Here is a 27,936-nt window from a genome sequence, read left to right as displayed (position 1 = left end):
ATGTATGGTAGAGTTAGGCAGAGAGAGAAACTGAGTTTAGTGCCCCAGAGTCTACTCTAAGGTCCTGTGTAGTATAGAAAGTATCTAGAAGTTCCTTCATGCCTTATGGAAATACTGGGAAAGTAGCTGATGGTGTTGTCTGGAGAGACATCATAATATACGTTGTGGGCTGCAGAGCAGGGAGACCCTGAAAGCAAGGTCATAGTGATTACAGAACAATCAAGAACCAATATTTTCTTTCCAATCTGAGTATAATGTCTAAATGTATCAGCCCTTACACTTGTTGAAAGAGTATATAAATTAATAACTCCCTTTCTTATCTTTGTTAGCTTAAACCAAACTGATAGGTCATCTCCACTATGCTATGGTAGCAAGGGTCCTGACCCTATAACTCCTTTTCCAAACTAGATTTGACTGAAGCAAGCACAGTTATGTTTTAGTACTCTGAGCCTCTGCAGCTCTCCATTCTGACTGCTCAACTCTGCTCAGATTTTGGCAGCCCAGCTAAGCCATAGTGGCCCAAGCACAATTTTTTTCCAGTTTTTTTTGACACATAAAAAATGCATCACTGTATAAGTTTAAGGCATACAGCATGATGGCTTGATTTACATATATTGTGAAGCGATTATCACAATAGGCTCAACTAACATCCATCATTTCATATAGATACAATAAAGGGAAAAGAAAGAAGAAAAGAAAAAAAATCTCCTTATGATGAGAACTCTTAGGATTTATTCTCTTAAAAACTTTCTTATGTATCATATAAAAAAGTGTTAACTATTATCATTGTTGTACATTATATTCTTAGTACTTCTTTATCTTATAACTGGAAAGTTGTACATTTTGACTACCTTCCTCCAATTTCCCTTTCCCCCACACTCCGCCTTTAGTAAGCAGGTCTGATCTCTTTTTCTATGAGTTTGGTTTCTCTCTCTCTCTCTCTCTCTCTCTCTCTTTTAGATTCCACATATAAGTGAGATCATAAAGTATTTGTCTTTTTCTGACTTACTTCACTTAGCATAATGCCCTCTAGATCCATCCATGCTATTGAAATAGTAGGATTTCCTCATTTTGAATGGCAAAATAATATTCCATAGTATAGATAGATAGGTAGATAGATAGATAAATAGATACATAGATAGATAGATAGATAGAGAGAGAGAGATAGAAAGATAGATATACCACAAGGTCTTTAACCATTCATCCATCAAAGGACACTCACTCTGTTTCCATGTCTTGGCTATTGTAAATAATGCTGCTATGGACATGGGAATGCAGATATCTTTTCTTTCTTTTTTTTATACATCTTTATTGAAGTATATTTGTTTGATAATGTTGTGTTAGTTTCTACTGTATAACAGAGTGAATCAGCTACATATATACATATATCTCCATATCCTCTCCCTCTTGAGCCTCCCTCCTACCCACCTTATCCCACCCCTGTATGTTGTCGCAAAGCACCGAGCTGATCTCCTTGTGCTATGCTGCTGCTTCTGACTAGCTATCTATTTTACATTTTGTAGTGTATATACGTCGATGCTACTCTCACTTCACCCCAGTTTCCTCCTCCCTCCTCGTGTCCTCAAGTCCATTCTCTATGCCTTCGTCTTTATTCCTACCCTGCCTCTAGTTTCATCAGTACCATTTTTTAAAAAAACTTCCATATATATGTGTTAGCATATGGTATTTGTTTTTCTCTTTCTGACTTACTTCATTCTGTATGACAGATTCTAGGTCCATCCACCTCACTACAAATAACTCAATTTCATTTCTTTTTATGGCTGAGTAATATTCCATTGTATGTATGTGCCACATCTTCTTTATCCATTCATCTGTCGATGGACACTTAGGTTGCTATCATGTCCTGTCTATTGTAAATAGTGCTGCAATGAACATTGTGGTACATGTCTCTTTTTGAATTATGGTTTTCTCTGGGTATATGCCTAGTAGTGGGATTGCTGGGCCATATTTTTAGTTTTTTAAGGAAACTCCATACTGTTCTCCATAGTGGTTGTATCAATTTACATTCCCACCAACAGTGCAGGAGGATTCCATTTTCACCACACCCTCTCCAGCATGTATTGTTTCCAGATTTTTTGGTAATGGCCATTCTGACCGGTGTGAGGTGATACCTCACTGTAGTTTTGATTTGCATTTGTCTAATAATTAGTGATGTTGAGCATCTTTCCATGTGCCTCTTGGCTATCTGTATGTCTTCTTTGGTGAAATGTCTATTTAGGTCTCTAAAATATGCAAACAGCTCATGGAGCTCAATATCAAAAAAACAAACAACCCAATTAAAAATTGGGCAGCAGATATCTTTTCAAGTAAGTGTTTTCATTTCCTTCGAATATAGTCCCAAAAGTGGTATTGCTGGATCATATAGTAGTTCTGCCTTTAATTTTTTGAGGAACTGCTAAACTGTTTTCCATAGTGGCTGCACCAATTTGCATTCCCACCAGCAGTGCACAAGAGTTCCTTTTTCTCCACATCCAGCATTTGTATTTTTGATGATGGTCATTCTAATAGGCATGAGGTGATATCTCATGGTGGTTTTAATTTACATTCCCCCAATGACTAGTGATGTTGAGCATCTTTTCATGTACCTGTTGGCCTTTCATATATCTTCTTTGAAAATATGTCTATTCAGGTTCTTTGCCCATTTTTTAATTGAGTTGCTTGTTTTTTGCTACTTAGTTGTATGAGTTCTTTATATATTTTGGATATTACCCCCTTATTAGACATATGTATGGTTTGCAAATATTTTTTCCCCTTCCATAGTTTATTTTCATTTTGCTGATGGTTTCTTTCACTGTACAGAAACTTTTAAGTTTGATGTAACCCCACATTTTTATTTTTTTGCTTGCGAGCATGATTTTCAAATGCAGCCCTGGGCAACATATACATACCTCTCCTACTAGTCAATGTCTGATCAAAATGAAGCAAGCCTAACTGGACCATCAAGAAGATGGTATTCTTTCTCTGTTTGCCTGACCAAGCATGACTCTGGACATGATTTCCCTATTGGTGCTATCTAGCTGTGACTGGAGCATTGGCAAGCTGAGCTGTGGTAGGTCCTTTGATCTTTCTTTTTCCCACTGGCTCACACTCCAATTTAACTTGACAGGCCAAGCTTTGCTCTGGAGATAAAAGTTTAAGTAACTCTACTTCTGCATTGACTTAGATAAAGTATGAATTTAAAGATCCAACAGAACTCTCTGGATGTGTGTTTATTATTTTTTACAACATCTCTATGTTTCCATCTCTACCCCTAGAACTGAAGATGTCTATAACCCTTTATTTAGAATTAAAGACAATGGCAGGAATAAGAAACAAAGTAGGGGAATTTTATTTTTTTATTTAAATACTTTAGCTATTGGAAAAATAAATATCAAAAGGTCAATTCAAGCTGCACTTGACATAATCTAAAGCCACACTTTATAACCAGAGGAAATAGATTTTATTTAAATTCAGTTTGTTAAAGTACACATATCTTTGTACAACCTATGTTGCTCTTTTTTTAAAAACTTAAAAGTAGTAGTACATTTTATAAGCATCTCTGGATTTTATTTGTTGGTTTCACATACTACAATACAAAGCCCATTTAAAAGGACATATTGCAGAAATTCTAAAATCATAATTTAATTGAAAAGTTACTTTCATAAAGAAGGTTTTCCAACATTTTATCTTAAATATTGGGTTGGCCAAAAAGTTCATTTGGGTTTTTCCATAACATCTTATGGAAAAACCCAAATGAACTTTTTGGCCAACCTCCCCCACTTTTTTTTAAATAATTGGACATGGAAGTGAGAATTTAAAGGTAAAATACTACCCAGCTAGTCTTTTTTGTTGTTTTTTAATTTAAAAACATTTGTAGTGCATATATCCTTAATATTCTCTACTGGATGAATGTAAAATTGACAGAAAATCATGTACTGGTACATAAAAGATAATTATAGAATTAACCACGGATGTTGAACATTTTGGTGTTTCCATGTGTTAATATTGTAGAACATCTCAATTTTACTGCTGTTGAAAAATTGCTTTGTTTTTGAAAACTGGTTTAACTTAATGGCAGGTGTTTTAAGAGTTCATAGAAATGTTTGAGGAGAATGTTACTGTCTATACAAGTGAGGCCCTGACACTCGAAAGCTGAGGTCACAGTTTGTATCAATATGATAAATATTCACCATTTTATTGTATAGATTGTGTATATGGAATTACAATAATATTTTACTGGTAAAATAAATGTTGCCTAACAAGACAACATGTTAAGGAATACCAAATCTATATGTGTGCTTTGGAAAATGGTACTGTAAAAGAGTAAGTCTGAAAATTTTAACCTACTGTGATCAGCATAACAAATTATGTCAATGAGCTTTTTCTTTTTTTTTTAATCTCACCACAGTAAAATCTTTCTTCTTGGTAAATGTGAGATATTATTTAGCTATTTAGGATATTGTTTAGATAAAAGAATGATGTCTTACTGAAAATCAAACCTTATAATTTAAGCTTTAGATGTTCTCTTTTATATTAGTTACGTTCCAAATGATAGGGTACTTAATTTTTTTTGAAATAGAAAATGTTTTTAACTTATCAGACTCAAAATTACTGATGCTTTTGTAACTTTTTATACTTTGGTCACTATCAATTTCCCTTAAACATTTTAACATTCTAAAGTGACGAGACTAAACATAGACTACTGGATTTTCATTTATATTATTAGCTGCAACAACATATACACTAAACACCTATATGTAATTAGTGTTTGAAAACTTGCTTTGGCTTCACAAATGAGAGCATTTATATCTACATATTAAAATGACACAAGAATTTTCATGTTTGATTACTAATTGAAGGAAAGAACATATTTCTTCTTCCTCTCCTCTTCCTACTCCACTTCTTGAAATTATCCAGTTTCCTTCCCTTTGATAAAGATAGCTTTATGGTAGCTTCACCACCACAACACATGCACCAGCTCTTCCAATGTTAACAGGAACTTCCTAACACAGAAAACAAAAACAAGGAAAGAAATGCTGTTTGAATGAACTCTGCATTTAGCATAATATATTAGAGTTGAAAAAGTCCTTACCTATTCTGGCCCAACCTTCATCTTGTATAAAGATATGGGAAAATGCAGCCCAAATAATAGTCCAATGTAGAAAGAGCATAGTCTTTAAAATGAAGTAGGCATCCTTGTTTTCTAAATATTTTCCTCCATTTCTAGCTGTCCTAACCATTGTAAAGAGCTACCTACATGGCAGAACTTGAATATTTCTGAGGGTCTTCATGAATCATATTGTTGGAGGAAAGAGCTAGAATCCCATTATCAGGTGTCAGTATATTACACATAACTTATTTAGAACAGTAACCAGCTTACTACGTAGAAAACAGAGCACCATGAAGTTAATGTAAGGAAAGGTGACGTTTGATACCAAATACAAGGTTTGCTTGTTTGTGGAAATGGTGAAGAGTTAATCATACTTCATATTTTATTAATCCATCATTTAATCAACAAAACACCATTAGGCATTTTGGAATAAATACAGAGCTATAACTGCAAAGCTGTCAGAAGCATCAAGTTTCCTTTAACACCACCAAGATGTCCTTTCAGTGCCCCTTCTTGTACTTTCCTTAGAATTTCTTCTGTTAGATGCCCAGCACTCTTGAGAGAGTTTAATTCCAGTCTCTTACTGTGCACCAAGTCCCTTGAATGACTGATCAGTAGTTAGGAGTGTTGTAATTTGTAGAACCTCTATAAGGAGGGGACTGAAAGATTTTCCTCCTGGGCACCAGCCAATAAGAAAGGGCAGACATTTGTGGGTGAGGACATTATTCTTTGCTTCTCAAGTCATAATACATACATAGAAAGTTGGTCAGAGAGTAAAGCTCTTGGATTATTGAATCTGATTCACTTTTCTGTAAAAGGAATGAGTCCATCGTTAAGAGAATGTCTTGTCTCCACTTTATATGAGTACTGATGGATCCTGCTAATGATAAAACAGCTCAGTTAATAATTCTCTATAGCTAAATAAAGCACATGCTATAAATTTCATTAAAGAATTTGGTTCAGCCCTAGAGAGGAAGAGAATGGGATTAATTCCAAACACATATTTTAATTTTTAAATTAAAACGTGAAATATATCAATTTGAATACTTTAAATGAGAGTACCTCTTTCCATTCATCTTTCTGTGTATCATATGACTCAACAGTGTTCAAGTAAGTATGTCCATCATATCCTCCAACTACATAGAGTTTGTCTCCAAGGGGACATACAGCAACAGCATCTCGAGGAACGCTCAGAGGTGCCACAGTTGACCATGAATCATTTTTTGGATCATACCTTAAGAGGTTTAGGAAGACAATTGAGAAGAAAGTTCAACAGTGTTAAAATTAATAGACATTAATAAAATGTACTCTTATCTAATATAAGAAATTAAAAATACCTTATACATACTAAGTGTAGTCTGACTAATAAACGTTAAGGATAACTAAATGACAGAATTCTCTTCAGCCACCAGATGTCACTCAAAGCATAGTGACAATGAATTTCCTTTTAAAAATACCACACATTTCTTTGATCAGTACTCAGAATCTGTATGAGGAAATTTCACATATTGGCATCTTAACATTATGTGGAAAATGCCTCCTCTGTCATTTAGTATGCTAGCTGGAATGGGTTTTTCTTATTCTTTGTTTATCCAAGTTATATCTGAGATGCCTGATCTTGTTTATATGAGAGCTCACATGTTAAGTAATTCTGAATATAATTGCCTTTTTGTTTTATAAACTATAGTACCCTGGTTTTAACACTCTTTGTAGTTACAAAGACCACAGTTGTATTCTTTTCCCTCTATGAGAGTTCTTATTTATCTTCAGAGGACCCTGGGATGTTTTTCCATTTTAATTTGAAGTTAACTCCTTATCCCCAAGCCTATTCTGTAAGCAAAATGAAAGAGAATTCAATAAGCAATATTAATTAAAATCTTCTCCAGGAATTCTTTCCTAAAATTTGAAGCCAGTATAGAATACTAATATCTAAAAGGGGTGAACAATAAGAAAAACTTATATAATTATATGTAGAAATTATCTCCGATTTTATATTGGCCTATTTGTAAAGCCCAATGAAAAACATTTATTTTACAAAATTTCATTTATTATCATCTACTAATTTCCTTACAATTGTATTACTCATCTTATTTCTGTTTCTGTCTCTTTAATCATAATCTAAATTATCTGATCCCAGCTTCCATTTGAACTTGGTCTCACATCCAGTAATATTTTTTAATAATATATGAAATCAACAATAATTAAGATATCCTCAATATCCACCATATACTGTTGGGTTTCACCTTAAATTCTGATGTTATATTAAAAAGCAGAACCAGAAAATCCACAGCTGTATGCTTTAGCTAATCTGAATCTTTAACACAATTGCTATTGTTAATTGATGCTGCGCTCAGTTAACACAGTACACACATATATGAATTGTGAACCAGGGCTTGCGGAAGGATTCCCTTATAGATTTGCATCCAAAACCCAGGATTTTTCTGCATGTGCATGATAATGAATGCTCAAAAATCTGGCTGTTAATATTATCTGGACACTGGTTTATTAACTAGAGAGGTTTGGGGAATGTAGAATCTTCTGAAGAAAAAACAGGGCACCTTGGTTGTTATCTGTAAAGACACAGAGGATCAGTTATTAAAGAAAAAGTTAGCCACTACCTCACCTTCAAATTAAAACAGCACCCCATTTCTCCCCTTTTGTTTCTCTTTTGCTTTTCTATTTCTCCTTACTTTGGATATAAGTATATATATATATATATATATATGTATATATATATATTCTAGTGGAAATAAAAAGGAGACTGAAGTAAAGGGAATTAGTCATGGACTTATTCCTCCACTTAGAGTAATTACAGACAATTTGCTTGACTTCTTTGCCTCAATGTTCTCATCAACATTATAAAAATAATAATCCCTGACTCAGCCAACACAAGTTTATGTATTTTAGAAACCTTTAATTTAAATGATTATCTTAATTAATTGGATGAGACTTCTAAGGTACTGGGTAGGCCATCAATGTTTTACCAGAAAATAGTGTCAGGAGTATTGTCTAAGACATGGAAATGAGGATTATCTGATTCCACAGAGTGTGCATCTTTGACTTTCTAACTGACAAGGCTATTTTACAACTCTATAGGTGTAGAAGTTAAGCTGTAGAAAACTGAGTTTTCTTGTGATTCCTATACATAACAATAAAATAAATTTTGCTTGATAAAGATAGAATTAATTTCTAACCCCGAATGATGACCCCACCCAAATATTACATTTTATTCCCTATAGGTTATTAACTGCTTTTGTATCTATAACCAATTTTTTTCAGCATTCCTAATTGTTTTTATGTCTTTTCTTCGAAGATTCTTTGAAGCAATTTTAATGTCTTATGGGTTACTTCATTAATTAATGAATCCCACAAAATTCTTTGACAAGTTACTATTATATTTGTATGAAAGTCATAATTTTCAAAAACTGTACTTTAGCACTAGTTATTTTCTCAAGATCTTTACAAGGAAAATGCCAATAAGGGGGATAATGTTAGTAATAACAATAATACTAATTACAAAAATAATACAAACAAAATAATAATATGTGCCAGGCAAGGCATTAAGTGCATTAACTTTTATTATTTTGTACCCTATGAAGTTGATACTAAAATTATTCCCATTTTTCACATGAGGAAACAGATGTTTAGAGATGTAAAGTAACAGGGTCAAGGTCACATAACTTGTAAATAACAGATCTGGGATTTGAACTCAGAGCTGTCTGACTGCAAATCTAGTGGTTTTAACTAGCATACTATACATGTTTTGGTATGCATAAAGTGCTTTTTCCCATTAAAAATTAAAAATAGTATATTTGGAAATATAATTATATCATTAAGTAAAGTTAAACATTTAATTATTAGGATATGTTTGTAAGCATTTAATTTTGTAGTCTGTATTATGAAATTTTCTATATCAAAAAAATATGAACTGAGTTTATATTTTCCTAGTTGCCTATTTAAATTGGTATAGACACTTAAGCTATCGTAAGGCTAATTTCATGGTGATCACTCTACAGTGCTAAAACGCAGCCCAATTCATCTCTCTTTCAGGTCTTAAGATAGAATTTCCCAATTTCAGGGGTTCTTGGTAAAGCCAGGAAAATGCTGGCATAATAATGGGAGAGAAGAAGGTGATTTAATTAAAATATTTTATGTATTTTAGATTTTTTCCTTATGAAATGTATTCTTTTTGGACCAAACCTAGTTTCTTAATCCCATGCCTTTTGATACAAGGAACCAAGTAAATGCAACACAATTTACACCACTAAGATACAATAAAAAGTCTCAAAAACTGAAATAAAAGAAAAAAGCATAGACTTCAGTATGCTAGAAAGAAAATCTCTTACTAGTTTGAATTTATTATAAGAAAATTACTATTATAAGAGCTGAGAGTATTACCTGTCTCTCTGTCTATATATTTATATGATTTAACTTTTAATTCAGATGAAATTTTTGTGAAGTCAGGTTTGATTTTCATAGTAACAAACCTTCATGACTTTTTACTTACTAGATATAATTTTGTATAGTATTGCATTATTTTGTATAAAATCTTCTAGACAACTTTTAATATTTCTGTAATGAACGACATGAATTCTCTATATCAGTATCACTCTTTGACCACTGCTTCTCATGAATTAATCACTCCAATATAGTTTAGGCATTAATGGAAATTTGAGAAAGCATAGTTATTTTTACATGGATTTGTTTGTATATTTGATCAAGTTTTCCCAAATATAATAATTCCTGATGCTGTCTGTTTAGCTTATAGGAGGTGATATAGTTTTCTCCACTCTCGAGTCATATAAAGAGGTGGCTACAGTTATTCTTAGGTATAGAAATATGCATATTTTTACAAGCATAAGAGTAGAATTCAATGCCTAGATACCCTTTCTTAAAATGAAAGCTACACTTACCTTTTTTGAATACAAGTATCAGTTTTTTGAGAGTATGTATACATTCATTAGACAGGTGGGCCTAAACTTTTGTGAACTGTGTGTCGTCTGTAATTTTTTGTGGTCTATGGAAGGCATCAATAAATTATCTAAGCAATTTGAAATTTCAGTAGAATCTATCCTTTTTCAACTTCTTACAGTGAACTTTAACAAGTATTGAGTTGCATTCCTTTGGCCTTTCTAAAAGGGAAACATGATTCCCATCAGTTATACACACACAGCACAGAGTAAATACTTAAACTTTTATACATATGATGAAATTCTGTATCAATAAAAGTAGAAAATAGTGGCTTGATGTTTAATTCTATCAATAATACTGAGTGTAGAATAGTGAACTTTTAGTTTTTTAATGAAATGGAAAGTCAAGTATGACTGGTTTCCAAACTTTTAATAACCCCAGTTATATGAAAAAAATCCTTTAGCCACTATTTGTCATTTAACAATAGAGGGTGTCAACTGCCACTTATGTAGGGTGATAGGGATATACTAGATTTTCAAGATCTTTTCCATTTGTAATTACATATAATTTCACTATTGTGCTTCTGGATATAAATAAAGGGCAGAGCAAATTCAGCTTTATCTTTTAAATATACAGGCAAGTCAAGGTGATTTTCATGTAGTTTTTATCTTTTTTTTCAATGCTGCATTACTAGGGAGTGAGGTCAGCAAGATGGTAGACTAGGAAGCTCTAGGATCTTATTCTGTCACAAAAATATTAAATAAACAAATAGAGACTGGTGAAAATAACTTTGTAGCTGTTCTAGAAATCAGTCAAAGATCCACAGCAGCCAAATACCTGCTCAGTCAAGAAAAAGATGTAGGCAATTTTGTGAATTTTTTTTTTACTTTCTCTGGCCCCACCCCCTCCTAGAAAAGCATGGCATGGATTGGATAAAGCAGTGGCCCAGCCCCAGTTCCTTTCCTTGAACCAGAGAGAAAAGAGCAGAGCTAATATGCAGCAATTCAACCTGTCTCAGTTGTTGCCAAAGGGATTATCTTCTGTGTTACCTAATTCAGAGCTCAGACAGTCAAAAGTGTTTCAGCTCAGATTTCAGGCTAGGAAAAGCCATGGGAAGTACTGTACATGGTTCATGAAAGCTGTTGGGGGATTACAGATGCATAGACAATTGGGAAAAGAGATTATTGGTACTACAATAGATTACTGATTACTCCAATAGAATAGCTAAGGCTCTGAAAGGCATCAGGGCTGAGAATCTTAAGGAAGTTAAGGCATTTAAAAGCAGCCATGTATACAGAGAATCAACACACACACACACACACAAACACACATACACACACACAGGCCCAGGAAACAGACAAACCCAGTAGAGGTCTGAGAAGAACTCAAGCCTTCAAGATGGGCTTATCCCAAATATAGAACATAATTAGTGATTAAATAACAATAGTCTTCCTATGCATGGAGTCAATCTGCAAGGACTGGGAAAGGTATCTGTTATTTCAAATGGCCAGTTTTCAACAAGAGACCACAAAGCATACAGATAAATAAGAAAATGAATTTCACTCAAAAGAACAAAGTAAACCTCCAAAACCATCCCTGTAGAAACACAGGCATCTGTGTTACAAGAAAAAGACATTTAAGTGACTGACATATATTCTCAAAGAGTGAAAAGAAAAACAGGCAAAGAACTAAAAGAAATCAGGAAAAAGATAAATGAACAAAATTAGAAGGTCAACAAATGAAATAAATTATAAAGAAGAAAAAATAGAAATTCTGGTGCTGAAAAATGAGATGACTGAATTCAAAAACTCACTAGAATTTTCCATTGGAAACTCAAGCAAGCAGAAGAAAGAATAAGTGAACTTGAAGACAAGTGTTTTGAAATTATCATGTCTGAATGAAAAGAATGAAGAAAATTCAACAGAGTCTAAGGGACCTCTGAGACAACATCAAGTGGGTCAATATATGCATTTTGGGGGAAAAAGAAGAAGAAGAAGAAGAAGAAGAAAAAGAAGGAGAAGGAGAAGGAGAAGGAGAAGGAGAAGGAGAAGGGGAAGGGGAAGGGGAAGGAGAAGGAGAAGGAGAAGGAGAAGGAGAAGGAGAAGAAGAAGAAGAAGAAAGAAGAAGAAGAAGAAGAAGAAGAAGAAGAAGAAGAAGAAGAAGAAGAGAAGAAGAAGAAGGAGAAGGAGAAGGAGAAGGAGAAGGAGAAGGAGAAGGAGAAGGAGGAGAAGGAGAAGGAGAAGGAGAAGAAGAAGGAGAAGAAGAAGAAGAAGAAAGGGAGGAGAACAAGGGGGAAGAGTAAGAAGAAATAGTTCTACAGTAATAGTAGGAGGATTTGACTTCCCACTTTCAATAATGGATAAAATAAACCAGACAGACGATCAGTAAGTACATGAAAGAAGAACAACATTATAGACCAAATGGACTTAGCAAACATATATAAAAATTTCTATTCCCCCAAAACTCAGAAGATATATTTTTCACAAGTAAGCATGGGACATTATCTAGGATAAAGCATATGTTAGGACATGAAACAAGTCTTAATAAATTTAAAAAGGCTGAAAACATGCAAAGTCTTTTCACAGTGGAATGAAACTATAAATCAACAACAGAAGGAAAAGTGATATGTCCACACATATATGGAAATGAAAGTACATACACTTAACAAATGAGTCAAAGAATATATCATAAGGGAAATTAGAAAACATCTAGAGACAAGTGATAATGAAAACATGACTCATACAGAGTCTTCTGGAATGCAAAGAAAGCCATGATATGACATGGGGAATCAATAACTGTAAAGGTTTACACTTAAAAGGAAGAAAAATTGCAAGTCAAAAACCGAGCTATAGGAGAGGGGGAAGATGGTGGAAGAGTAAGACGCAATCACCTTCCTCCCCACAGATACACCAGAAATACATCTACACGTGGATCAACTCCTACAGAACACCTACTGAACACTGGCAGAAGACCTCAGACCTCCCAAAAGGCAAGAAACTCCCCACGTACCTGGGTAGGGCAAAAGAAAAAAGAAGAAACAGAGACAAAAGGATAGGGACAGGACCTGCACCAGTGGGAGGGAGCTGTGAAGGAGGAAAGGTTTTCACACACTAGGAATCCCCTTCGTGGGCTGAGACTGGGTGGCAGAGGGGGGAAGCTTTGGAGCCATGGAGGAGAGCACAGCAACAGGGGTGTGGAGGGCAAAGCGGAGAGATTCCCGCACAAAGGATCGGTGCCGACAGGCACTCACCAGCGCGAGAGGCTTGTCTGCTCACCCGCCGGGGAGAGTGGGGGCTGGGAGCTGAGGCTGGGGCTTCGGTTGGAGTGCAGGGAGAGGAATGGGGTTGGCGGCATGAACACAGCCTGCAGGGGATTAGTGCACCACGGCTAGCCAGGAAGAAGTCCGGGGAAATGTCTGGACCTGCCGAAGAGGCAAGAGACTTTTTCTTCCCTCTTTGTTTCCTGGTGTGCAAGGAGAGAGGATTAAGAGTGCTGCTTAAAGGAGCAAGAGAGATGGGAGTGAGCCGCGGCAAACAGCGTGGACCCCAGAGACGGGCATGAGACGCTAAGGCTGCTGCTGCCGCCACCATGAAGCCTGTGTGCAAGCACATGTCACTATCCACACCTCCCCTACCGGGAGCCTGTGCAGCCCACCAGAGCCAGGGTCCCGGGATCCAGGGACAACTTCCCCGGTAGAACGCATGGCATATTCAGGCTGGTGCAAAACCACACTGGCCTCTGCTGCCGCAGGCTCGCCCGCATCAGCACCCCTCCCTCCCCCCGGACTGAGTGAGCCAGAGCCACCAAAACAGCTGCTCCTCTAACCCCGTCCTGTCTGCGCAAAGAACAGACGCCTTCCAGTGACCAACCTGCAGATGCAGGACCAAATCCAAAGCTGAGCTCCGGGAGTGGTGAGAACAAAGAAGAGAAAGGGAAATCTCTCCCAGAAGTCTCAGAAGCAGCAGATTAAAGCTCTACGATCAACTTCATGTACCCTGCATCTGTGGAATACCTGAATAGAAAATGAATCATCCCAAATTGAGGAGATGGACTTTGAGAGCAAGATTTATTATTTTTTTCCCTTTTCCTCTTTATGTGAGTGTGTATGTGTATTCTTCTGTGTGAGATTTTATCTGTATAGCTTTGCTATCACCCTTAGTCCTATGGTTCTATCTGTCCTTTTTTTCTTTTTTTTACTTAAAAATTAATTTTCTTAATAATTATTTATTATTTTAGTAAAATATACTAATAATATATATAATATAATGTATTATATTATATATAATATATAATAATAATTATTATATATAATTATAATATATCATATATATAATATATATATAATAATAATATCTTACTTTATTTTATTTTATCCTCCTTCTTTCTTTCTTTCTTTCTTTCATTCTAATTTTTCTCCCGTTTATTCTGAGCCGTGTGGATGAAAGGCTCTTGGTGCTGCAACCAGGAATAAGTGCTGTGCCTCTGAGTTGGGAGAGCCATCTTCAGGGCACTGGTCCACAAGAGACCTCCCAGCTCCACATAATATCAAATGGTGGAAATCTGCCAGAGATCTCCATCTCAACACCAGCACCCAACTTCACTCAATGACCAGCAAGCTACAGTGCTGGACACCCTATGCCAAACAACTAGCAAGAAAGGAACACAACCCCACCCATTAGCAGAGAGGCAGCCTAAAAGCACAATAAGTCCACAGACACCCCAAAACACACCACCAGACATGGAACTGCCCACCAGAAATACAAGATCCAGCCTCATCCACCAGAACACAGGCACTAGTCCACTCCACCAGGAAGCCTACACAATCCACTGAACCAGCTTTAGCCACTGGGGACAGACACCAAAAAGAACAGGAACTACAAACCTGCAGCCTGCAAAAAGGAGAGCCCACACACAGTAAGATAAGCAAAATGAGAAACAGAAAATCTCACAGCAGATGAAGGAGCAAGAGAAAAACCCACCAGACCTAACAAATGAAGAGGAAATAGGCAGTCTACCTGAAAAGGAATTCAGAATAATGATAGTAAAGATGATCCAAAATCTTGGAAATAGAATAGAGAAAATTCAAGAAACATTTAACAAGGACCTAGAAGAACTAAAGATGAAACCAGCAATGATGAACAACACAAGAAATGAAATTAAAAATACTGTAGATTGTATCAATAGCAGATTGACTGAGGCAGAAGAACGGATAAGTGACTTGGAAGATAAAATAGTGGAAATAAAAACTGTAGATCATAATAAAGAAAAAAAGAATGAAAAGAACTGAGGACAGTCTCAGAGACCTCTGGGACAACATTAAACAGAGCGGCATTCGAATTATAGGGGTCCCAGAAGAAGAAGAGGAAAACAAAGGAAATGAGAAAATATTTGAAGAGATTATAGATGAAAACTTTCCTAATATGGGAAAGGAAATAGTTAATCAAGTCCAGGAAGCACAGAGAGTCCCATACAGGATAAATCCAAGGAGAAATACGCCAAGGCACATATTAATCAAACTCAAAAATTAAAAAAAAAGAAAGCATATTAAAAGCAGCAAGGGGAAAACAACAAATAACACACAAGGGAATCCCCATAAAGTTAACAGCTGATCTTTCAGCAGAAACTCTTGAACCCAGAAGGGACTGGAAGGACATATTTAAAGTAATGAAGGAGAAAAACCTACAACCAAGGTTACTCTAACCAGCAAGGATCTCATTCAGATTTGATGGAGAAATTAAAGCCTATACAGAAAAGCAAAAGCTGAGAGAGTTCAGCACCACCAAACTAGCTGTACAACAAAAGCTAAAGGAACTTCTCTAGGAAAGAAACACAAGAGAAGGAAAAGACCTACAATCATGAAACCAAAACAATTAAGAAAATAGGAAGAGGAACATACATATTGATAATTACCTTAAACGTAAATAGAATAAATGCTCCCACCAAAAGACACAGACTGGCTGAATGGATACAACAACAAGACCCATATATATGCTGTCTACAAGAGACCCACTTCAGACCTAGAGACACATACAGATTGAAAGTAAGGGGATGGAAAAAGACATTCCATGCAAATGGAAACCAAAAGAAAGCTGGTGTAGCAATTCTCATATCAGATAAAAGGGACGTTAAAATAAAGACTATTAGAAGAGACAAAGAAGGACACTACATAATGATCAACAGATCAATCCAAGAGGAAGACATAAAAATGGTAAATAATTATGCACCCAACATAGGAGTACCTCAGTACATAAGGCAAATATTAACAGCCATATAAGTAGAAATTGACAGTAACACATTCATAGTAGGGGACATTAACACCCCACTTCCAACAATGGACAGATCATCCAAAATGAAAATAAATAAGGAAACATAAGCTTTAAATGATACATTAAACAAGATGGACTTAATTAATATTTATAGGACATTCCATCCAAAAAAAACAGAATACACATTTTTCTCAAGTGCTCATGGAACATTCTCCAGGATAGATCATATATTGGGTCATAAATCAACCCTTGGTAAATTTAAGAAAATTGAAATTGTATCAAGTTTCTTTTCCAATCACAACACTATGAGACTAGATATCAATTACAGGAAAAGGTCTTAAAAAATACAAACACATGGAAGCTAAACAATACACTACTTAATAAGGAAGTGATCACTGATGAAATCAAAGAGGAAATCAAAAAAATTCCTAGAAACATGACAATGGAGACATAATGACCCAAAACCTATGGGATGCAGCAAAAGCAGTTATAAGGGGGAAGTTTATAGCAATACAATCCTACCTTAAGAAACAGGAAACATCTCAAATAAACAACCTAACCTTGCACCTAAAGCAATTAGAGAAAGAAGAACAAAAAAACCCCACAGTTAGCAGAAGGAAAGAAAGCATAAATAACAGATCAGAAATAAATGAAAAAGAAATGAAGGAAACAATAGCAAAGATCAATAAAACTAAAAGCTGGTTCTTTGAGAAGACAAATAAAATTCGTAAACCATTAGCCAGACTCATCAAGATAAAAAGGGAGAAGATGCAAGTCAATAGTATTAGAAATGAAAAAGGAGAAGTAACAACTGACACTGCAGAAATACAAAAGATCATGAGAGATTACTACAAGCAACTCTATGCCAATAAAATCGACAACCGGGAAGAAATGGAGGAATTCTTACAAATGCACAACCTGCCAGGACTAACCCAGGAAGAAATAGAGAATATGAACAGACGCTGAAATTGGAGACTGTGATTAAAAATCTTCCAACAAACTAAAGCCACGGACCAGATGGCTTCACAGCCGAATTCTATCAAACACTTAGAGAAGAGCTAACACCTATCCTTCCCAAACACTTCCTAAATATAGCAGAGGGAGGAACACTCCCAAACTCATTTCACGAGGCCACCATCACCGTGATACCAAAACCAGACAAGGATGTCACTAAGAAAGAAAACTTCAGGCCAATATCACTGATGAACAGAGATGCAAAAATCCTCAACAAAATACTAGCAAACAGAATCCAACAGCACATTGAAAGGATCATACACCCATACAAGTGGGTTTTACTCCAGGAATGCAAGGATTCTTCAATATGTGCAAATCAATCAATGTGATACACCATATTAACAAATTGAAGGAGAAAAAACATATAATCATCACAATAGATGCAGAGAAAGCTTTCGACAAAATTCAACACCATTTTTGATAAAAACACTGCAGAAAGTAGGAATACAGGGAACTTTCCTCAACATAATAAAGGCCATATATGACAAACCCACAGCCAACATCGTCCTCAATGGTGATAAACTGAAGCCATTTCCACTAAGATTAGGAAAAACACAAGGTTGCCCACAATCAACACTCTTATTCAACATAGTTTTGGAAGTTATAGCCACAGCAATCAGAGAAGAAAAGGAAATAAAAGGAATCCAAATCAGAAAAGAAGAAATAAAGTTGTCACAGTTTGCAGATGACATGATCCTATACATAGAGAATCCTAAAGATGCTACCAGAAAACTCCTAGATCTAATCATTGAATTTGGTAAAGTAGCAGGATACAAAATTAATACACAGAAATCTCTGGCATTCCTATACACTAATGATGAGAAATCTGAAAGTGAAATGAAGAAAATACTCCCATTTACCATTGCAACAAAAAGAATAAAATATCTAGGAATAAACCTACCTAAGGAGAAAAAAGACCTGTATGCAGAAAATTATAAGACACTGATGAAAGAAATTAGAGATGATACAGATAGATCGAGAGATATATCATGTACTTGGATTGGAACAATCAATATTGTGAAAATGACTTTACTACCCAAAGCAATCTACAGATTCAGAGCAATCGCTATCAAACTACCACTGGCATTTTTCACAGAATAAAGCAAATAATTTCACAATTTGTATGGAAACACAAAAGACTCCGAATAGCCAAAGCAATCTTGAGAACGAAAAACGGAGCTGGAGGAATCAGGCTCACTGACTTCAGACTATATTACAAAGCTACAGAAACCAAGACAGTATGGTGCGGGAACAAAAACAGGAAGATAGATCAATGGAACAGGATAGAAAGCCAAGAGATAAACCCATGCACATATGGTTACATTATCTTTGATAAAGGAGGCAGGAAAGTACAGTGGAGAAAGAACAGCCTCTTCAATAAGTGGTGCGGGAAAAACTGGACAGGTACATGTAAAAGTATGAGATTACATCACTCCCTAACACCATACACAAAAATAAGCTCAAAATGGATTAAAGACCTAAATGTAAGGCCAGAAGTTATCAAACTCTTAGAGGAAATCACAGGCAGAACACTCTATGACATAAATCACAGCAAGATCCATTTTGACCCACCTCCTAGAGAAATGGAAATAAAAACAAAAATAAACAAATAGGACCTAATGAAATTTCAAAAGTTTTTCACAGCAAAGGAAACGAAAAACAAGACGAAAATCAACCCTCAGAATGGGAGAAAATATTTCCAAATGAAACAACTGACAAAGAATTTATCTCCAAAATTTACAAGCAGCTCATGCAGCTCGATAACAAAAAAACAAACAACCCAATCCAAAAATAGGAAGAAGACCTAAATAGACATTTCTCCAAAGAAGATATACAGACTGCCAACAAACACATGAAAGAATGCTCAACATCATTAATCATTAGAGAAATGCAAATAAAACTACAAAGATATATCACCTCACACCATTCAGAATGGTCATCATCAAAAAATCTAGAAACAATAAATGCTGGAGAGGGTGTGGAGAAAAGATAACACTCTTGCACTGCTGGTGGGAATGTGAATTGGTACAGCCACTATGGAGAACAGTATGGAAGTTCCTTAAAAAACTACAAATAGAACTACCATATGACCCAGCAATACCACTACTGGGCATATACCCTGAGAAAACCATAATTCAAATAGACACATGTACCAAAATGTTCATTGCTGCTCTATTTACAATAGCCCGGAGCTGGAAACAACCTAAGTGTCCATCATCGGATGAATAGATAAAGAAGATGTGACATATATATACAATGGAGTATTACTCAGCCATAAAAAGAAACGAGATTGAGCTATTTGTAATGAAGTGGATAGACCTAGAGTTTGACATACAGAGTGAATTAAGTCAGAAAGGGAAAGACAAATATTGTATGCTAACACATATATATGGAAATTAAGAGAAAAAAATGTCATCAAGAACCTAGGGGTAAGACAGGAATAAAGCCATTGACCTACTAGAGAATGGACTTGTGGATATGAGGAGGGAGAAGTGTGAGCTGTGAGAAAGCGAGAGAGAGGCATGGGCATATATACACTACCAAACGTAAGGTAGATAGCTAGTGGGAAGCAGGCACATAGCACAGGGAAATCAGCTCTGTGCTTTGTGACCACCTTGAGGTATTGGATAGGGAGGGAGGGAAGGAGGGAGACACAAGAAGGAGGAGATATGGGAACATATGTATATGTATAACAGACTCACCTGGTTATAGAGTAGAAACTAGCACACCATTGTAAAGCAATTATACTCCAATAAAGATGTAAAAAAAAAATAACAAAGTGATCACTGAAGAATTCAAAGAGAAAATCAAAAAATAACTAGAAACAAATGACAATGGAGACATGATGACCCAAAACCTATGGGATGCAGCAAAAGCAGTTCTAAAGGGAAGTTCATAGCAATACAAACCTACTTTATGAAAAAGGAGATATCTCTAATAAACAACCTAACCTTGCACCTAAAGCAAATAGAGAAAGAAGAACAAAAATACCCAAAGTTAGCAGACGGAAAGAAATCATAAAGATCAGATCAGAAATAAATGAAATGGAAATGAAGGAAACGATAGCAAAGATCAATAAAACTAAAAGCTGGTTCTTGCAGAAGATAAACAAAATTGATAAACCATTAGCCAGACTCATCAAGAAAAAGGGGAGGAGAATCAAATCAATTAAATTAGAAATGGAAATGGAGAAGTAACAACTGACACTGCAGAAATACGAAAGATCAAGAGAGATTACTACAAGCAACTCTATGCCAATAAAATGGACAATCTGGAAGAAATGGACAATTCTAAGAAATGCACAACCTGCCAAGACTGAATCAGGAAGAAATAGAAAATATGAACAGACAAATCACAAGCACTGAAATTAAAACTGTGATTAAAAATCTTCCAACAAACAAAAGCCCAGGACTAGATGGCTTCACAGGTGAATTCTATCAAACATTTAGAGAAGAGTTAACACCTATCCTTCTCAAACTCTTCCAAAATATAGCAGAGGGAGGAACACTCCCAAATTCATTCTACAAGGCCACCATCACCCTGATACCACAACCGGACAAGGATGTCACACAGAAAGAAAACTACAGGCCAATATCACTGATGAAAATAGATGCAAAAATCCTCACCAAAATACTAGCAAACAGAATCCAACAGCACATTAAAAGGATCAGACACCATGATCAAATGGGGTTTATTCCAGGAATGCAAGGATTCTTCAATATATGCAAATCAATGAATGTGATACACCATATTAACAAATTGAAGGAGAAAAACCATATGGTCATCTCAATAGATGCAGGGAAAGGTTGAGAAAAATTCAACACCTATTTATGTTAAAAACCCTGCAGAAAGCAGGCATAGAGGGAATTTTCCTCAACATAATAATGGCCATATATGACAAACCCACAGCCAACATCGTCCTCAATGGTGAAAAACTGAAAGCATTTCTACTAAGATCAGGAACAAGACAAGGTTGCCCACTCTCAACAGTCTTATTCAACATAGTTTTGGAAGTTTTAACCACAGCAATCAGAGAAAACAATGAAATAAAAGGAATCCAAATCAGAAAGGAAGAAGTAACACTGTCAATGTTTGCAGATGACATAATAATATTCACAGAGAATACTAAAGATGCTACCAGAAAACTCCTAGAGCTAATCAATGAATTTGGTAAAGTAGCATGAGACAAAATTAATGAACAGAAATCTCTGACATTTCTACACACTAATGATGAAAAATCTGAAAGTGAAATCAAGAAAACACTCCCATTTACCATTGCAAAAACACGAATAAAATATCTAGGAATAAACCTTCCTAAGGAGACAAAAGACCTGTATGCAGAAAATTATAAGACACTGATGAAAGAAATTAAAGGTGATACAAATAAGTGGAGAGATATACCATGTTCTTGGATTGGAAGAATCAATATTGTGAAAATGACTCTACTACCCAAAGCAATTTACAGAGTCAAGGCAATCCCTATCAAACAACCACTGGCATTTTTCATAGAACTAGAACAAAAAAATTTAAAATTTGTATGGAAACACAAAAGATCCCGAATAGTCAAAGCAATCTTGAGAAAGAAAAACGGAGCTGGAGGAATCAGGCTCCCTGACTTCAGATAACACTACAAAGCTACAGTAATCAAGACAGTATGGTACTGGCACAAAAACAGAAAGATAGATCAATGGAACAGGTGAGAAAGCCCAGAGATAATCCCATGCACATATGATCACCTTATCTTTGATAAAGGAGGCAGGAATGTACAGTGGAGAAAGGACAGCCTCTTCAATAAGTGGTGCTGGGAAAACTGGACAGATACATGTAAAACTATGAGATTAGAACACTCCCTAACACCATACACAAAAATAAGTTCAAAATGGATTAAAGACCTAAATGTGAGGCCAGAAACTATCAAACTCTTAGAGGAAACATAGGCAGAACACACTATATCATAAATCACAGCAAGATCCTTTTTGACTCACCTCCTAGAGAAATGGAAATAAACCAAAAATAAACAAATGGGACCTAATGAAACCTCAAAGCTTTTGCACAGCAAAGAAAATGATAAACAAGACCAAAACACAACCCTCAGAATGGGAGAAAATATTTCCAAATGAAGCAACTGGCAGAGGATTAATCTCCAAAATTAACAAGCAGCACTTGCAGCTCCAAAGCAAAAAAACAAACAACGCAATCCAAAAATGGGCAGAAGAGTTAAACAGACATTTTTCCAAAGAAGATATTCAGACTGTCAACAAACACATGAAAGAATGCTCAACATAATTAATCATTAGAGAAATGCAAGTAAAACTACAAAGAGATATCACCTCACACCATTCAGAATGGCCATCATCAAAAAATCTAGAAACAATAAATGCTGGAGAGGGTGTGGAGAAAAGGGAACACTCTTGCAATGCTGGTGGGAATATGAATTGATACAGCCACTATGGAGAACAGTATGGAGGTTCCTTAAAAAACTACAAATAGAACTACTATATAACCAAGCAATCCCATTACTGGGCATATACCCTAAGAAAACCATAATTCATAAACAGTTATGTACCAAAATTTTCATTGCAGCTCTATTTACAATAGACAGGAGATGGAAACAACATAAGTGTCCATCATTGGATGAATGGATAATGAAGACATATATACAATGGAATATTACTGAGCCATAAAAAGAAATGAAATTGAGTTATTTGTAGTGAGTTGGATGGACCTATAGTCTGTTATACAGTGTGAAGTAAGTCAGAAAGAGAAAGACAGATACCATATGCTAACACATATATATGGAATGTAAGAAAAAATATGTCACGTAGAACCTAGGGGTAAGATGGGAATAAAGTCACAGACCTACTAGAGAACGGGCTTGATGATATGGGGAGGGGGAAGGGTAAGCTGTGACAAAGTGAGAGAGTGGTATGGACATATATACACTACTAAACCTAAAATAGATAGCTAGTGGGAAACAGCCACATAGCACAGGGAGATCAGCTCGGCACTTTGTGACCACCTGAATGGGTGGGATAGGGTGGGTGGAAGGGAGGGAGATTCAAGAATGAGGAGATATGGGAACATATGTATATGTATAACTGATTCACTTTGTTATAAATCAGAAACTAACACACCATTGTAAAGCAATTATATTCCAATAAATATGTAAAAAAAAAACCCCAAAATACTAAAAGAAAAACAACAAAAAACCCTGCAAAAAACCTTACTTTACACCTTAATAAACTAGAAAAGAAGAGTAACTAAACCCAAAGCTAGTATAAGGTAGGAAATAATAGAGATTAGATCATAGATAAATAATATAGAGAAAACAAAACAATAGAGAAAATCAATGAAATTATGAGTTGGTTCTGCAAAACATCAAAATTGATAAACTGTTAGCTAGATTGAGTATGAGAAAAAGACAAAACTCCCATAAAATCAAATGAAAGAGGCAGCAATTAGTGCTGATTTTACAGAAAGTAAGGATTATAAAAGTACTATCAAGAATTGTTAACTAACAATTTGATTAACCATCATGAAATGGACAAATTTCTAGAAACACACAACCTATCAAGATTGAACCATTAGAAAATTTCTATTTTTAAGATGAAATGGAAAATCTGAATAGACCTCTAATGGTAAGGAGATCAAAAGTATCTCAACAAAGTACAGTTCATCCTCAAACAACATGAGTGTTAGGGGCACCAACTCTATGTAGAGTCAAAAATTCGTGTATAGCTTTACAGTCCTCCCTCCATATCCATGGTTCCACATTTTTGGATTTAACTAACCAAGGATTGTATAGTACTGTAGAACGTATTTATTGAAAAAAAACTGTACATCTAAGTAGACCTGTGCAGTTCAAACCTATGTTGTTCAAGGGTCAACTGTATTCAAAAATCTCCCAAAAAAGAAAAGCCTAGGGTCAGATGACTTTACTGTTGAATTTTACTTTAGATTTAGAAAAGAATTAACACCATTTTTTCTCAAAATCTTCCAAAAAATTAGAGAAGAGGTAACACTTACTCATTCTATAAGGCCAGCATGGCACTGATACCAAAGCCATACACTATAAGAAAACTACATACCAATACTCCTAATAAATACTGATGCAAAAAATTTTCAACATAAAACTAGCAAATTGAATTCACCAGCATTATTAATTTGATTATTCATCATAATAATGTGGGATTTATTCCTGGAATGCAACAATGGGCTATCATATGAAAATCAATCCATGCAACACACCACAATGACAGAATGAAGGGGGAAAAACATATGATTATCTCAACTTATGCAGAAAAATTATGTGACAAAGTTCATCACCCTTTAATGATTAAAAACCCTACCCAAAGCAGGAATAGAATGAAACCAACTCAACATAATAACGGCCATATGTGGAAAACCCAGATCTATCATATTCAATGGGGAAAGACCGAAGGCTTTCTCTCTAAGATCAAAAACAAGACAATAATAAGAATTTTCACTACTTCTATTCAACATAATACTGAATTACTAGTTAGAGTTGGAAGAGAAATAAAATGCATCCACACTGGAAAGGAAGAAATTAAAGAAGACACCAATAGGTGGAAAGATACCACGTGTTCCTGGATTAGAAGACTCAATGTTGTTAAGATGTCAATATCACCCAAGTGATCTACAGATTCAATGCAACATCTATCACAACCCCAATAACATTTTTTTGCAGGAATAGAAATATCCATTATAAACCCATATGGAATCTCAGATACCCAGAGTAGCCAAAATAATTTTGAAAAAAGATGGAGAGAGATTGACATATCACACTTCTTGATTACAAAACTTATTAGAAAGCTACAGTAATAAAGAGTGTGGTACTGGCATGATAACAGATGTAGTTACCAATGAAATAGAATACAGAGCCCAGAAATAAACCCTCACATTCATGGTCAAATAATTTTTGACATTGGGGCCAGGAAGATTCAATGGGGAAAGAACTGTTGTTCCAGCTGCTTCAAAGGCTGGTGGGAAAACGGGATATCCACATATAAAATAATGAAGTTGGATTGTTACCCTACTCCATATATAAAAAATTTACTCAAACAGATCAAAGGCCTGAACATAAGACCTAAAACAGTAAAATTCTTATATGAATACATAGGGGAAATTATTTATAACATTGGATTTGAAATGATCTTTTGGATATGAGTCTAAAAGTACAATGTATGAAAAAAATAGATAAATAGGATTTAATATAAAAATTTGCACATCAAAGTGTGCTATCATCAGAATGAAAAAGCAACTGATGGAATGAAAGAAACAATTTGCAAATCACATATCCGACAAGGGGTTAATATAGAGAATATATGAAGAATTCCTATAATTCAACAGCAAAAAGGAAAACAACCTGATTAAAAGATGGGCAAAAGACTGGAATATGCCTTTCTATAAAGAAGATATAAAAATGGCCAATAGCACCTGTTAAGATGTGCAACATATCTAATCATTAGAGAAACTCAAATCACAACCACAAAAAGGTACTACTTCAAATCCATTGGGATAGCCATGAAAAACAAAAGAAAACAATGTTGGTGAAGATGTACAGAAATCTGAATACTTCTGTTTTGTTGGTGGCAATAGAAAATGGTGTAGCTGAAATGGAAAACAGTATGGTGGTCCCACAAACATTTAAAAATAGGGAGGACCTTCAAGATGGCAGAGGAATAAGACGTAAAGATCACCTTCCTCTCCACAAACACATCAAAAATACATCTACATGTGGAACAACTCCTACAGAACACCTACTGAACAGTGGCAGAAGGCCTCAGACTTCACAAAAGGCAAGAAACTCCCCATGTACCTGGGTAGGGCAAAAGAAAAAAGAAAAAAACAGAGGCAAAAGAATATGGATGGGACATGCACCTCTGAGAGGGAGCAGGGAAGGAGGAAAAGTTTCCACACACTAGGAAGCCCCTTCACTGGTGGAAATGGGGGGTGGGCGGGAGGGAAGCATTGGAGCCACAGAGGAGAGCACAGCTAAAGGTGCAGAGGGCAAAGCAGAGAGATTCCCGCACAGAGGATCAGTGCTGACCAGCACTCACCAGCCTGAGAGGCTTGTCTCCTCACTTGCTGGGGCGGGTGGGGGCTGGGAGCTGAGACTCGGGATTCAGAGGTCAGATTCCAGGAAAATGACTGGGGTTTGCTGCGTGAACACAGCCTGAAGGGTGCTAGTGCGCCACAGCTAGCTGGGAAGGAGTATGGGAAAAAGTCTGGAAATGCCTAAGATTCAGTAGACTATTTTTCTGGGGTGCACGAGGAGAGGAGATTCAGAACACTGCTTAAACAAGCTTCAGAGACAGGCGCGAGCCACGTCTATCAGTTTGGACAACAGAGACAGGCATGAAATTCTAAGGCTGCTGCTGCAGCCAACAAGAAGCCAGTGTGTAAGCATAAGTCACTATCCACACCTCCCCTCCCAGGAGCCTGTGCAGCCCACCACTGCCAAAGTCCCATGATCCAGGGACAACTTCCCCAGGAGAACACATGGCATGCCCCAGTCTGTTACAATATCACACTGGTCTCTGCCACCACAGGCTCACTGTGCATTCCGTACCCCTGACTCCCCCTGCCTGAGTGAGTCAGAGTCCCCTAGTCAGCTGCTCCCTTTAACTCCCTCCTGTCTTCGTGAAAAACAGATGCCCAAGGGTGACATACTTGCAGAGGCGGGGCAAAATCCAAAGCTGAACACCAGCAGCTGTGCAAACAAAGAAGTGAAAGGGAAATTTCTCTGTGCAGCCTCAGGAGTAGTGGTTTGTATCTCCACAATCAAATTGATGTACCCTGCATCTGTGGAATACCCGAATAGACAATGAATCATCCCAAAATTGAGGCAGTGGACTTTGGGAGCAACAGTTGACTTTGGGTTTGCTGTATGCGACTGACTAGATTCTAATTTCATGTTTATATTGGTATAGGTTTTAGTGCTTGTAATCATTGGTGGATTTGTTGATTGGTTTGGTTGCTCTCATATTTTTTATTAAACTGTTTTTATTTTTATTTCAATATTTTTTAATTTTTTTAATTTTAATAACTTTATTTTATTTTCTTATTTTATTTTTTTTTCTACATGTTCTTCTGAGCTGTGTGGCTGACAGGGTCTTGGTGTTCTGGCCAGGTGTGAGGCCTGAGAGTCTGAGGTGGGAGGGCCGAGTTCAGGATATTAGTCCACCAGAAAACTCTTGGCCCCATGTAATATCAAATGGTGAAAGCTCTCCCAGAGATCTCAGTCTCAATGCTAACACCCAGCTCCAGTCAATGACCAGCAAGCTCCAGTGCTAGACACACCATGCCAAACAACTAGCAAGACAGGAACACAACACCACCCATTTGCAGAAAGTCTGCCTAAAATCATACTAATTTCACAGATACCACAAAACACACCACCAGACGCAGCCCTGCCCACCAGAAATATAAGGTCCAGGCCCACCCACCAGAACATAAACATCAGTCCCTACCACCAGGAAGCCAACACAAGCCACAGAACCAACCTTACCCATAGGGGGCAGACACCAAAAACAATGGGAACTATGAACCTGCAGCCAGAAAAAAGGAGACCCCAAACACAGTAAGTTAAGCAAAATGGGAAGACAGAGAAAT

General features: G+C 36.2%; 1 protein-coding gene across 1 annotated transcript in view; it reads right to left on the bottom strand.

Annotated features, from left to right (window-relative positions):
• Nucleotides 1-3,364: 3,364 nt before the first annotated feature.
• Nucleotides 3,365-27,936, bottom strand: part of KLHL4 (kelch like family member 4) — a 114,672-nt gene continuing 90,100 nt past the window's right edge. The window contains exons 10-11 of the mRNA XM_027086063.1: nucleotides 6,173-6,344; nucleotides 3,365-5,003 (exon numbers count right to left, since the gene is read on the bottom strand). Of these exons, the coding sequence (XP_026941864.1) occupies nucleotides 4,944-5,003; nucleotides 6,173-6,344 (232 nt within the window). The 3' untranslated portion in view covers nucleotides 3,365-4,943. The remainder of the gene's footprint in view (nucleotides 5,004-6,172; nucleotides 6,345-27,936) is intronic.

The sequence above is a fragment of the Aethalodelphis obliquidens genome, unplaced genomic scaffold, assembly GCF_003676395.1.
Source record: "Aethalodelphis obliquidens isolate GAN/ISIS:26980383/991018 unplaced genomic scaffold, ASM367639v1 scaffold54, whole genome shotgun sequence".
Classification (NCBI taxonomy): Eukaryota; Metazoa; Chordata; class Mammalia; order Artiodactyla; family Delphinidae; genus Aethalodelphis; species Aethalodelphis obliquidens.
Note: the sequence above shows the minus strand (reverse complement) of the source record. Positions and strands in the feature narration are given on the sequence as shown.